This window comes from Acartia tonsa, chromosome 4 (assembly GCF_053477335.1).
Source record: "Acartia tonsa isolate MP-2025a chromosome 4, ASM5347733v1, whole genome shotgun sequence".
Classification (NCBI taxonomy): Eukaryota; Metazoa; Arthropoda; class Copepoda; order Calanoida; family Acartiidae; genus Acartia; species Acartia tonsa.
Window position 1 is genome coordinate 25,269,156 of NC_137263.1, and position 14,945 is coordinate 25,284,100.

At 30.8% G+C, this 14,945-nt stretch overlaps 1 protein-coding gene across 1 annotated transcript; it reads left to right on the forward strand.

Annotated features, from left to right (window-relative positions):
• The first annotated feature begins 993 nt into the window (after positions 1-993).
• LOC145318276 (uncharacterized) lies at positions 994-10,181 on the forward strand. The gene is made up of 10 exons (XM_080159591.1): positions 994-1,140; positions 1,927-2,030; positions 5,288-5,348; positions 5,466-5,512; positions 5,953-6,021; positions 7,370-7,399; positions 7,474-7,539; positions 7,746-7,845; positions 9,196-9,395; positions 9,754-10,181. Exons 1-10 carry the CDS (start codon positions 1,021-1,023, stop codon positions 10,100-10,102), a joined length of 1,146 nt encoding a protein of 381 aa, XP_080015717.1. The 5' UTR covers positions 994-1,020; the 3' UTR covers positions 10,103-10,181.
• Positions 10,182-14,945: the final 4,764 nt, after the last annotated feature.

Below are 14,945 nucleotides of genomic sequence, written 5' to 3' on the forward strand. Positions count from 1 at the left end.
ATAGAATTATCTAAAAATCGTTTCAATAGAGAAGTCTCTTCCTTTAGACCAATAATATTTATAGTAAGGATTTTCTGCATTTAGGTTACAATTTATTTAGGGGTTTTATAATTGATTTAACGGCATAGTGATTTCTATAAAATATATAATTCTTACCAGAAAGTCCGTAAATCAAATAACATGATGGTTTTTGGCTGAAAAAAAACAATATAAAATGATAATTCCAAGCCCATTATAGTTGACTTATGGATTCCTATGACCATTTGGCATAAAGGGATAAGCGAATTGTCTCTATAATCAAGTCTAAAAATGTATATCCTTATTAACTATCCTTTATTTCATTTGTGCTAAATTCAAATTGAATTTTTGTGTTCAAGCTTCTACATTCTAAACAAATAATCAGTGTTAAATGCAAGGTTTATCTTTATTTGTGCGTTTGTCTGACTTTCTGTTTTGCAGAGCGTCGCTTTATTGGCCCGTGTCATCCCTTTACTTACATATTTATTACATAAGGATTAATTATGAATATTACTGCACAGAAAAACCACTAATTACTATTGTCATTTATGTAATTAATCTTGCAGGTTTGTTTGACACATGTCATTACAATTATTAAAACGAAGCTTTTCTAAAATTAGGATACGTCTGTTCGTAACATATAGCTCTTATCGTCGATTTATGCATTTTAGAAAAGCTTCGCTATTATAATTGGTCGCGTTATGCTGTTTATTCAGTGGCTGTCATACAGCCAATTATTAATTCCAATTGAAATTGAGAAAATCAAATATTTTGTTTGCGTTAGTTGGCGTAAAACTTTATTTAAGTAACTGAAGGGAAGTGGGAAAGAAGCGGAGAAATAAGGGAAGAGGGTTGTAAGAAAATTTTCACTTATAGTTATTTGTTCTGATTCCCTGATCCCTGTTTTATTAAGTTTAAACAAGACCCCTGTAAATCTGGTAAAAACACCTTTCTTTTTAGCCACCAAATTTCTTTCAGAAGATGTAAATTGTAAAGCTAATAATGTTTTTGATATTACTGGTATGGGTGATGGTGTATATAGACCTGAGCATTGAGCATGGCAGGATGCTGGAGCCACCATCCAGAGCTTCTGCTTGGAGAGTCGGATTCCCCACACCAAGGGTAATTAAAATTTCATCTGTTAAACTATTTTACAAGTTTTATGCAAGGATTTATCTGTCTGTTAGTCGTCTTTTGTATTTGTAAAGCAATATACCAACGAACACAAACATTATTCGAATGGAATATGCTATAGGTTCCTAAAATATACATTGAAGAAGCAGCTTATAGTGTCTATAAAATGACGTCAAACAATACAAATGATCAATAATAAACCAGTATATATTTTACCATTGGTCGATTAAAATGTATACTGGTCTATCATTGGTTATTTGTATTGTATGACGTCATTTTTTGTAGGAACAATAAGCTGCTTCTACTTTGAATTTTGTTACCCCTAAATCTTTTATGATATTTAATCAGACAAGCTAATGTGTACAGATTTTTTACCCTCTAAATATACATTATTTTATTTGGTAAAACAAATTTCCCTCTACGACGACTTTTTTAATAAAGTAGAAATAAAATTTGCAATAAATAAAAAAAAAAATTATAAGAAACTTTTTGTACCATAAAACAGTTGACTAAAAGAAACTATTAAAACTAAAACCAAATTGAATTTTAGAAAATCCCGAAAAAGTACCAAAATGCCAAAGCATTATGATTAGAGAAATTAATCCATAATTACTTAAGTTACTAAAGACAAACTTTGATGAAATAAATGGAAATATTTATTTCTACGTCATAACAATCATGTTTAATAATATAAATCTAAGGAAGAAAACACATCAATTTAAAGAAACTGACAGAAAGACATCCTATTTATTTTTATTACATTTTGATATTTAGAATGAAGACGACAATGCATTGTATTGTGGAGGATTTGGAGTGCAGCATCAACAAAATGGAGGGAAATGTGGCATTTGTGGGGATCCGTGGCATCAATATCCAAGGTAGGATATCCTATAATCTAAAGTAGAAGTTTTCTTGTTTCTCCATTTGGATCTTGTTAACCAATGATCCGATTTATTCATTTAGGTAAGCTTTACATAGATCATATTAATAATGTATTTTTTTCTGTTAATATCTCGTTATCCACATAACAGATTAAGTTATCCATTTAAGGGAAACTTTACAAAGAACCCGGGATAGTTTTAAGGACTTTTTATTCATAAATAAAGTCTTGGAAAGGTTTAGGCTACTACCCTCAAAAATAAAGTAAAAATTTTAAGTACTCAAAAGAAATGTGATACTAGTATTATCAAGCGACTAAAATTCTGAAAATTCAGCGCTAATTTTTTTTGGCTATTTATTAATTTGTCCGACACCTGTTTTCAAGCTCTCTTATGTTTTCTTACATCAAAATTTAGATTCCCATTTCCTTTGAGTTCTTACTTTATTTATAACTGTTAAGCTACCCACCCTTCTTTAGCTGCTACGGGCGTGGCAGGTAGTCTTTTTTTAAAGGAAGATGAAAATATCCACCAAAATGTTACTTCTATGAATCCCTAAATGAATGGGTAAAATAAGGAAACACTAAATGATTTAAAAGGAGATCAAATGATTGCATAAAATATATTTAAATATTTTACTTATTTTTAGCGCAATATGTAATTTATGTCTAGAGCTTAAATACAAGTAATCCATGCAATAACAAAGTTTCAAAGAGTTTCAAAAATTTGCAATCTGAGTAAAAGTTTTGCATGTGCATAATACTTGCAAATATCAGAGATGCTTTCCTATCCCTACCTGTACTTGTATATGTCACACCATTTCTTAGGAAAAACAAGACATTGTTTGACCTTAAACTAGACATATAACATCCATGACTACATGACGGCTTTTAAGCAAAGAAGATAAAGTATAGAATAGAATCCAGGTAGACGATTCTGCATAAAATTTGAACGTCCCAAAAGTTAATATGGCCTTTAGTAAAATCGCATCTTTACAGAAATTATCCAGATTTATTACTAAAATAAATGCCTTTTTTAATAATTTACTGAAAGCAATACCGACTTGCATTCAGCCATTCACAATGGAATAAAACTTTATATAATGTGCAAAACCATGTACAAAATTGAATTTAAACGTGAATTTTGTAAAAATGACTAAGAAATATTTGGACAAAAATAATGATATTGGCACATTCGATATATTTCCTTTTTAAAAATTATTATTTCAGTTTTGTCCAAACTGGACAATCGTACAATTCAAGTTAGGTATAAGTTTATATTTCTAAGATATATTTGAGGTTTTCAATTCTATACTTTATCTTCTTTGCTTTTAAGCCATTTTAAACTTTTTCTTATTCCCACGTATCTTTGGTGTTTATGGTCCGATGCTTATGGATGATGTCATCCTTGTTTAAATTATAAGCACAGTGCATATGAAGGTTTTTTGACTTTTGTGTCAGAACATAAATTGGGACATAGTGCATTTCATTACCCTAGGTTAGGTAACTTCATTTCACTTTTCAATAAAATCTAAAATGCAGCCGTTTTTGAGAAAATTAGATTTGAAAATTTCTAGTTCAATTTTCATCCACTAGGAGTTACCACATAATCATGACAAGAAAAGCAAAGGTTATTTATTTAAAATTTTTTGAACAACTTTGCTTTTATTAAGTCTGTCATAAAACCTCTCTCTATATAATTTATTTAAGGCTGAATTTCCGTGACCTTAGCAAAGCAACTGATAAAAAAGACATTAATTAACTCACTTCAGGAGTGGTTTTATGAAGAACCTTATAAAAGCAAACTTGTTTAAAATTTTAAATAAATAATCTTTGCTTTTCTTGTCATGATTATGCAGTAACTCCTAGTGGATAAAAAATTAACTTGAAATTTTCAAATCTAATTTTCTCAAAAACGGCTGCATTTTAGATTTTATTGAAAAGTGAAATGAAGTTACCTTACCTAGGGTAATGCAATGCACTATGTCCCAATTTAGGTTCTGACACAAAAGTCAAAGCACCTTCATACGCACTGTGTAAGATAAAAACAGGACTCATTATTTTAGAGAGTATAAAAAGAACTTTGGTAATTTCTAAGGGATGGGGTGATGTTTTGTGTAATAGAAAGTGTGTGTGTGCGTAAGCATAATGTATATTGGTTCAGGTTTTTACCTACATTGTAGTTTATACAACTTTAGGCATACAGGATACAAGATTCCAGGGATATAAGTTCAGGTTTTTACCTACATTGTAGTTTATACAACTTTAGGCATTCAGGGAACAACATTCCATGGATATAAGGTTAGGTTTTACCTACATTGTAGTTTATACAACTTTAGGCATACAGGATACAACACTCCAGGGATATAAGGTTAGGTTTTACCTACATTGTAGTTTATACAACTTTAGGCATTCAGGGAACAACATTCCATGGATATAAGGTTAGGTTTTACCTACATTGTAGTTTATACAACTTTAGGCATTCAGGGAACAACACTCCAGGGATATAAGGTTAGGTTTTACCTACATTGTAGTTTATACAACTTTAGGCATTCAGGGAACAACATTTCAGGGATATAAGTTCAGGTTTTACCTACATTGTAGTTTATACAACTTTAGGCATACAGGATACAAGATTCCATGGATATAAGGTTAGGTTTTACTTACATTGTAGTTTATACAACTTTAGGCATTCAGGGAACAACATTCCATGGATATAAGGTTAGGTTTTACCTACATTGTAGTTTATACAACTTTAGGCATTCAGGGAACAACATTCCATGGATATAAGGTTAGGTTTTACCTACATTGTAGTTTATACAACTTTAGGCATACAGGATACAACACTCCAGGGATATAAGGTTAGGTTTTACCTACATTGTAGTTTATACAACTTTAGGCATTCAGGGAACAACATTCCATGGATATAAGGTTAGGTTTTACCTACATTGTAGTTTATACAACTTTAGGCATTCAGGGAACAACATTCCAGGGATATAAGGTTAGGTTTTACCTACATTGTAGTTTATACAACTTTAGGCATACAGGATACAACATTCCAGGGATATAAGGTTAGGTTTTACCTACATTGTAGTTTATACAACTTTAGGCATTCAGGGTACAACATTCCATGGATATAAGTTCAGACTTTACCTTATTTTTTGTAGTTTTGTTTAACAGGATACAAGAAATTGAGTTTGTCATTGATAATTTCTGATATTCTGTTAATGATAATGAAAGATTAATATTTTTTTATAGAGATAACGAGGCTCCGGGAGGAACCTTTGCTACAGGAATAATCACAAAAACTTACAAACAGGTACATAAAAAAATTTAAATTAAAGATTTAGGCAATTTAGAGTTTTTTTTTTTTTGGGGGGGGGACCTTACCACTGTCTTTTATTATACCTAACCAAGTAAATTAATAATATTTAAGGGTGAAGTGATACCTATTGTATTGGATATAACTGCTAATCACCAAGGGTAAGCCTTTTTCATAATGATTACATTTTTAGTAAATAAAAATTACTTCAAAACATCATCAACGCTTGTTCAATTTTCTTTCCAAGCTTTTTCTTCTGATTAACTTATATGGTAAATTTGATATTTTATTATGGATTTCACCAGGGCTCGGCATCCGCGTCTATTGTGTAAGCCTCAGTAAAATCATCAAATAATAACTTTAAAATTCAACTGGACGTCAAAGCCTGTTCCTAAAAAGACAATCCATCTTTTCGGATTTTTTTTTTATTTTGCACACAGGGTGGTTTAAATTGAGGCATATCCGCGGATGAGGCGTATCCACGGATGAGGCGTGGCTGCCGAGCCCTATTTTTAACAGCTAAAGTAACGGTTTATAGTTTTAATTAACAATATCGAACGTGTATTATCAAAAATGGATTAAACAAGTTTTTTTTATTTAGATATTTTGAATTTAAGTTATGCCCAAATAATGATATATTTTTCGATCCTGGACAAAAATGTTTTGATAGGTGAGTTGATTTTTGTGATACTTAAATTTTTTAGAGAAGCTTTTGTATAATTAGGGCTGGCATGTCCGTCCGTCCGTAATAGCTTTCATCTTTATTTAGACTTTTTTGTCCTATCAATTGAACAAACTGAGCATGATGCAGCTCTATTCGTTACTAGAAAGTCAGTACGTCCATTCAAAACAAGATGATTAAAAAATGTTTTGACGACAGTTTTTTTGTATGGTGTATTTATCCTATTTATTTTACTTTTAAACAATCATTTCTAGGGCAATATCAAGTGAAGCATCTCTACAATCAAGTCCTAAAAAAGTTTATCCTTAACCAGTATTCGGTATTAAAGAAAATGTATTTACAATTTTGTTTAGGGTTATAGATTTAATATTCTACTTTTAAATTTCTAACACTCTACAAGTACGTATAAATATTCGTTAGTCAAACCGTCTGATTTGAGAGCTTCGCTTTTAACAATGTTGCCATCCTTGTTTTGTTTTAAATGTTCTCAAAGCTTTGGCACCTTAGAAAAATGTTTCGCATACAACATTCCTGTATGTGAAATAATGTCATTAAGATTAAAATCCTGTACCTCATTGTACTTTGTCTGTCGTAAATAAACAATTATTCAAAGTTGAAAAAAAATCTTATTTTCTACTTTTGAACAGTACAATTTGGCTTTATTTGCCATATGAAATTTTTTACACAAAAATTACTAACCTTTTTCTTTTTACATTTGAATGAAATAAAACTAACACATCCACTCATACCCACATACACACACACACGTACACACACATACACACACACAAATTTCACTGCATTATATTTTTATCTACTTTTAAGTTCCCTCTTGAGGAAAATAACCAGGTGCAAAAACAATTAGCTGCAAATTGTGCTCAAATTTGGCTTTATTTTCATATAATATACATATATATATCTTTTAAGAAAATGAAGCACATTTTTCTTTTAATATTAACTTTTTCATTACAATTTATGCTATTGCATTGAGAGAATTTTTTTGTAAAAGAAGTTAGATTAATAATTTTGAAATTGTTCAAAGCATTTTTTTTTGCAGGTATTGTAATTATGTACATATAAATGATATACTTTTACATTCATATCTAAGTGATTTAAAATCCTAATTTTTGCAGGTATCAATGTCTATAGATTAGCATATTGTATGGCTGTATTGTCTCTTCTATTAAAAAGGAATTGATGTTTATATTAAAAATTTTAAAGATGTAGTCATTCAACTTAACAGACTGACAGTCTTGACGTGTTGACAAACCCTAATTTTAGAGGAACTGTAGTTAAAATAATCTAACATAGAAAAATTATTCAAATATTTTCCTAGATATGTTCTGAAAACTGGGAAGAAGAAGGGGTATGTGCTTTACATTTTTAATAACATTCTTTATAATTTTTTTGTTTAGTTTTAATATTTTTTTTAAAATTTAGGCTAAAATATCCAATCTATGATTATTCAACTGGAATAAGGATGCTGTATGTCCACCTTCCAAAAAAGTAAGAAGATTATTTCGATTTTAAGGAAATGATTCAAAGAAAACGGTACATAGTAAAGATGTTTTTAAAAGAAATAGTCAACACACACAAAAATGTGAGCTAACCTAGAGTTTCGTTTTTTCCTATCCGTGGACAACTATCTATTGTACTACCTGATAAATAATATACTAAATAGAATTTCATAATGAAGTCCTTAATATTTTTAGTTTAAGTTGTGATCAATGTATCTTGCAGTGGACCTATACTGCTGGTAATAACTGGGGACTATGTGATGATGGTACAGGAGCTTTAGGTTGTGGACCACAGGTAGAGCATATCTTAGTCCATAAAATTATAAAGTCATTATTTCTGATACAACATTTACATCTGTACTTTTTCTACAAGTAACTAATAACTCTTAATTTGCAATGTACCATATGTATACGATTTATAAATAGAGAGAACTATTATTTTCTATGCTAACATTGGTATTCTTTACATTAGGTTTTAGAAATTTGTTAACTATTTCTAATCATTAATCATATTTGCAGCTTTGACTCGAATTGTTTTCTACCTGAAAAACTAACGAAGAAAATCCTAGTCTTCCGTGGTTTTGTAATACATGTCTACAGACATGAAAATAAAAAGTTCCCACAGGGTTTGATATTTACTTTAGATTTTTGCGGGGGAAAAATTGAACAATTCACTTTATCACCTGATCTGTGCAAAAATTTATAATAAAGGTACACAAACTCTTTGCAAAAATGCAAGATTAAATTATTCAACAAAATGTAAGACAAAAGAGGTATGGAAGCATGGCAGGGTTAAGGGGGTGCACAATAGACATACAATACTATATTTATCATTACCTGATAATTCAAAACACTTTCCAACTGTTATAACCTGATTAAAACCTCTTGTGATAATTTATAACTTTGTCTAAAATTGTGGATGGTCTAAGTACTAAGACCTTATTAAGACTAAGACCTAAGACATTATTTACCCACCCATTTTTTAAAAACCTGTATTAAATAACCTAAAAGTTCTAAAAATGTTTTGAATATTATTAAAACATTCGGAATAGACTTTTTTGTTATTTCTATTCAAGATTGCATAAAATAATTTTTTTAAGCTAACCTGTAATAAAAATCCAAATCAGATCTTTTCTGAAGCATGGAAACTACTTTATGCATTGCATATTATACTGATTGTCTATCTATTTTGTTTAACTTTATTGTGTTGGCCAGGCCGAGGTAACACTTTAACATGGAAATAATCATGGTAATGGACAAAACTCCTGAGGGATCAACAAATGCCCAGCTACAGGGGGAAGAATCTTGTAATAATATATAAATATAATAATTATTTATAAAAAGTTTGCAGTTTACTCCTAACATGACTAATGCTATTAAATTTGCTTAAACTAATAAATTATTATTACAGGAAGTATCAATAAAAAAAATATTGAAAAGGAAAAAATATCAGAATATAACATACTTAATTACAAAAAAAGAAGATATTTTTCTACATGTATTTTACATTTAATTAGACAGAAGGTCAAAGCGGGACATGTATGATTCCTAAACAAATCTAACTCATTAAGAAGCTAAAAACCTATTTTTACGGAAAAACAAAGTTGATGAAAAAGAGTCTGCTTTAATATTTACCATTTTTCAGGAAACTTTTCGAGCTTGTGCAGATATTAGAATTTTGAAAGAACGCAACTTATCCCCTGTAGGCAGTGCAGCCATTGAAAATACTTTCACTGACGATACTCACTTCCAAGGAGGTCTCGAGTTCGAGGACTATTACGATGAACTATTCAGTGACAGTGAAGAGAATAATATTGACTACTTAGATTTTCAGAACTCCATAAGGTAGATATTTCTAATAGAAGTGCTTTCATAACACATCCGCTCATTATCGGGTAGAGGATAGTTTCGAATCTCGGCACAAACATGCATCATAACTGAAAACCTTAAAATGTTTCCTATTTTGTTGGATATAGCTAAAGTACGGAGGAATGCCCCAAATAGACACAGATCATCATGATGTATATTTAGGAGTTTGAAAGAAAGATCGTGCAATAAAGATTAGTAGTTAAGATCATTAAGCGTGCACTACATTTTAATACGACTATTCATTATTCAGACTTCTAAAGCCTAAAAAGCTACGTTTTTTTAGTTTAAAAAAGCGTACAAAAATACTGTAAATATTAATATAAAAATATTTTAGAAAATATTCCAGTGCTGGGTCCCTAGACCATATGAGCAGAAAAAAGTTGCGACTACTGAAAAGAAAAATTCTGCTATCAATGGCCCTCAAATCCCTTTACAGATTGATAAAACAATCCAAAGAAACATCCACCCAGACTGAGCAACCTAGAAACTCTCCTTTCACAAACATTGAGGAGAGAACTCGTGCAGATCTCGAGAATTATGATGATGATGATGATGTTAAGACTACAGTTGGTCCCTGGGTGGATGATCAACACTCAACTGTAATACCCTGGTGGGCCAGGACTGTCAGACATGGCAAGAGGAGGAAAAGGAAAAAGAGATCAAGCTTTTTAGATATGAGATAATTTTAAAGAAAAAATAATAATTAATATTTTTTATGTAATTTATTTAAACTATTTTTATTGTATAAAATAACAAAAAAGATCAAATTTTCATTCTTTTCAAAGGTAAGGGTTTAGAATCTGTAATAATAATATTGGAAGCGAAACAATTATTTAGTCGTTGAGGAAAAGTCAGTTCTTCTGTTCAAAAAATAATTTCTTACTTTTAGCTCTATTATCATAATTTTTACGTGTCATGTTTGATATCTTTATAAAAGCGAAGCTTTCATATATTCTGAGTCTGTACGTTTCCGTAACGGTTAGGACGTTTCGGTTGATTTAGTCATGCTAGAATTGCCAGACTGATTTCAAACTGTGGATGATGATTCTTCACTTCCACCGTCAATCAACATATGTTAACGAACAACAATACCTATAAATAACAAGAATGACAACATTCATAAAAGCGAAGCTCTGAAATGAAAGGACAAACGAACATTAATAACTGTAGAGTGTCAGAACTGAAATACCAGAATATTAATGCATATGTCTGGACAAAATTGTGAGTAAATTTGTTGCAAACTGCTTAAATATATGATACTGTTTAAGGACATATTTTCCTATTTTAGGTCCAGATTATAGAGATGCTTCGCTTATAACATTTTACTTTGCTGTAATAGGAATCAGTATACTAAAAACCAGACGAATCGAATAATTTTAACATACAAAAATTTGTTGACAAAAAAGTAAAAATCAGCATGTTTTAATTGGACGTACGGACTTTCTGGTAGAGATTATAGAGTTGCTGCGCTTTCTAAGTTGTACCTAACTGTTATAGAAATCATCATATAAAGTTTTAAATTGATATGAGAATTCTAACCTGTTTAAATTAACGAAAAGAGCTAACTGTAACGGAAGGACGTACGTACCAACCCTAATTATAGAAAAGCTCCACTTTTAAAAAGGATATTACAATTTTCATATTCAAATTTTATAAAAGAGAGCTTTAATGAAAAGCAAATGAGATGATTATGTAAAAAGGTGTACCTACATCTTTATTGAACAACTAGAAGAATGTTCAAACTTTTAAATTTGAGAAAACTTTGAACTTAAAGGAATTTTAAAAAGAGAAAAAGTGAGAGTCAGATGGTAGAAAGAGAAACATACGGAGAAAAGAGAAGAAAAGTGTCATGGGAAGTGATATTTCATCTCTGGAAAAAACTATACCTCCTCTAGTTTTTGCGCACGTCAATTAAATATTACATTTCATTTTCAATTACAACATTACAACATGCACTATCACTGTTAAAATAATCACTGAAAATATTGTCGGAAAAAAAAATTTCAGATGAAACATCACTCCTGAAAAGTGTCAAGTGTAAGATGGAGAATAGTGAATTATGCTATTTGTCCAACTTTTCTATTTAGATAGATTACATATTCTGAAGCTTGCAAATTTGTTTAAACAATGCCAATTTTGTGGAATATTTGTTTTACCAACAAGGATGGATAAATCCTCCAAAGCAAAGCTAAAGGCACATTAAAACAATTATTTGTTACTAAAATAGTATTACCAGTATTCTTTTCATCGAAGTTTTGTATAATTTCTGCATTAGTATTTTCTCCTGTCTAGTTAATGGGCCTCAGATGACCTCTAACAAAACAATTATTATTAAAAACAAGGATGACAACATCCATAAAAGCGAAGCACTGAAACGGTAGGACAAACGGACATTAACACTTATATATTGTCAGAACTAAATAATCAGAATATAAATATATAAGAGTCGAAGCAAAATTCTAAGTAAATTTGTTAAAAAAATGCTTTATACAGAATAATGTTTATGGACATACCTACATTTTTAGGACTTGATTATAGAGTTGCTTCGCTTAAAACATTATACTTTGTTCTCCCAGGAATCAATATACCAAAAATCAGATCAATCGGATGATTTGATCACATAAAAATTTGTTGTTAAAAAAGTAAAAAAATCAACATGTTTAAAACGGACGTACGGACATTTTGGTAATGATTATAGAGTTTCTACGCCTTCTAAATCGTACCTAACTATTAAAGGAATGACCATGCAAAATTTGAAATCGATAGGACAATCCTAACATGCCTAAATTAACGAAAAAAGCTATCCGTTACGGACGTACGTACGGACGGACCGACCCTAATTATAGAAAAGCTTCGCTTTTAAAAATCGTAAACTCTATCGCAGCCTAATATTTTTGAGGCTAAATTAATTATAATCCTTGATATTTATAATTTACGCTTTACATCTATTCTTGTTATAATTAATGCGTGTAAATACAAAATAATATCTATTTTGAATCAAATGCGCAAAAATAAAAGTAACAAAATTAATAGTTACCTAACCTTTAAAATAGGCTACTTTGAAAAGAGTTTTGAATCCAATCATTCTGGCGGTCACAGGAGAAACCCGCAATCCAAATAAATTTAAAAGGTAAATAAAAAATACTAAAAACATACATTTTGATTTATAACAAGGATGACAACATCCATAAGTAGCGAAGCTCAGAAATTATGAATGTATATTATAAATATATATATAATATACCAGTGTCATCCTATATATTTGATGAAATAGGGAAATGACGAAAACTTCAAAATCACGCAACCTTTAAATCACGAAAAATTAAAAATCTAGGAATCGATCTAGCACCACAATTCATAAACAAATCTTAATGAAACTTAATGGAAATATGTAGACTATAAGCATATTCAATCCCTGATAATTTAAGCCGCAAATCCTGAATAGGAATTGAGAAAACAATAGAAAACCTAAAAATCTAGGAATCGATCTAGCACCCCTATTAATAAAAAAAAATCGTAATAAAACTCAAGGAAAATATGTAAAATGTAAATTTAAGCAATCCCTGAAAATTTTAGCCCATTATCTTAAAAAGGAGTTGAGAAAATCATAAAAAAAACATGGAAATGTAGGAATCGATCTAGCAACCCAAATGACAGACGGATGGACAAAACAATGTATAGATTAGATGGGCATATATTATAAGAATCTTCACTAAAAATTTCAGCTGTCTATCTTTCATAGGAGCCGAGAAAAACACGTTTCCCCCATTTTGTCTCAGACGGACGGACAGACGGACAGACGGACGGACTGACGGACGGACATTTTGAATTATAGAGTAGCTTCGCTACTAAAAAATGATTACAATTGCAAACTCAAGGGAACATTTAAAACGAGCACTTGTTCTCGTTCATGGTCGTTCACATGTGCCAGAAATAAAATCCACGGTAATTTTCTTTTATTTCTTTTCATATTAATTGAGTGCGACTTTTCCCCTTCAGATTGTACCAGAGATGCGCAGAAAGGGTGGCTACCCCCATACATTACTCTACATCCCTTTGATAAGAGAATATACCTCCTTCATGGGGTGTCAAGTTAAAACAGTTTGTGATGATGTTGTTTATGTAGAAAGTAGGGAGGTGGATGGTGTAAATATCCCCCTGACAATAAAATTAAACCCCTCTTGTTGTCTGTAATACATTAACCTAAATCTAAAACTACAATCTTTTTAGTAGCGAAGCTACTCTATAATTCGAAATGTCCGTCCGTCTGTCCGTCCGTCTGTCTGAGACAAAGTGGGGGAAACGTGATTTTCTCGGCTCCTATAAAAGATAGACAGCTGAAATTTTTAGTGAAGATTCTTATAACATATGCCCATCTAATCTATACATTGTTTTGTCCCCCCGTCTGTCATTTGGGGTGCTAGATCGATTCCTACATTTTCATGTTTTTCTGATTTTCTCAACTCCTTTTTAAGATAATGGACTGAAATTTTCAGGGATTGCTTAATTTACATTTTACATATTTTCCTTAAGTTTTATTACGATTTTTTATTAATAGGGGTGCTAGATCGATTCCTAGATTTTTAGGTTTACTATTGTTTTCTCAATTCCTATTCAAAATTTACAGCTGAAATTATCAGGGATTGAATATGCTAATAGTCTACATATTTCCATCAAGTTTCATTAAGATTTGTTTATATATTGTGGTGCTAGATCGATTCCTAGATTTTTAATTTTCCGTGATTTAAAGGTTGCGTGATTTTGAAGTTTTCGTCATTTCCCTATTTCATCAAATATATAGGATGACACTGGTATATGGTAAATATATTCATAATACACATTCATAATTTCTGACCTTCGCTACTTATGGATGCTGTCATCCTTGTTTTTAATTTAACTGGGGTGTCAAATTATGGCAATACCCTATGCACGCCACTGCTTAGAATAATCATAACTTCCGAAAAAAGTGTGTATAGGTGGGGAAGGAACATCTCGGCCACGAATATAAGGATGTTCAGGAGGATAACTAAAACTTGATTATTCACATTGCAAAATTCAAGCACACAAACCTTTATTCATCCTAAACAAAGCAAAACCTAACAGCTTTATTTGTGACATCGGTAAAAAGTAAAAGTTGGTTTCTCAGGAAGGAGGGCCAAGAAAAAGTAAATATTGCACCTGATGAGGGTGGTGCTCCATTAAGTCCACAAAACTACAAGTGTTTCACTTTAGCAAAACATAAAATAACTGATTAATTATATTGTCAAGCAGCATAAGAAGCTAAATTTTTACTTCACTTTTATCACTTGTTTTTAATATCATATAGTTGATATGAAAATGCCCTAAAATACAATGATACTTGCAGATCAATACTTGTCCAAAATGTATACTGAAATAAAATACAACTGAAATAAGCCACAAACAGTGCGTTTAGTTTTTATATGGAGACTACAACTGTACAACACTATTGTCATACTTGCGTAATAATTTGCTTAGCTTTGCAGATTTGTCATTTTTGCCAACTTG

What these genes read in the sequence shown, in the direction of transcription:
- LOC145318276 (XM_080159591.1), top strand. Translation starts at nt 1,021, where the DNA reads ATGTTTTTGATATTACTGGTATGGGTGATGGTGTATATAGACCTGAGC. An exon ending in CCGTGGCATCAATATCCAAG is followed by an intron (nt 2,031 to 5,287) that starts GTAGGATATCCT and finishes ATTTTTTTATAG; the next exon opens with AGATAACGAGGCTCCGGGAG. An exon ending in GGACAAAAATGTTTTGATAG is followed by an intron (nt 6,022 to 7,369) that starts GTGAGTTGATTT and finishes ATATTTTCCTAG; the next exon opens with ATATGTTCTGAAAACTGGGA.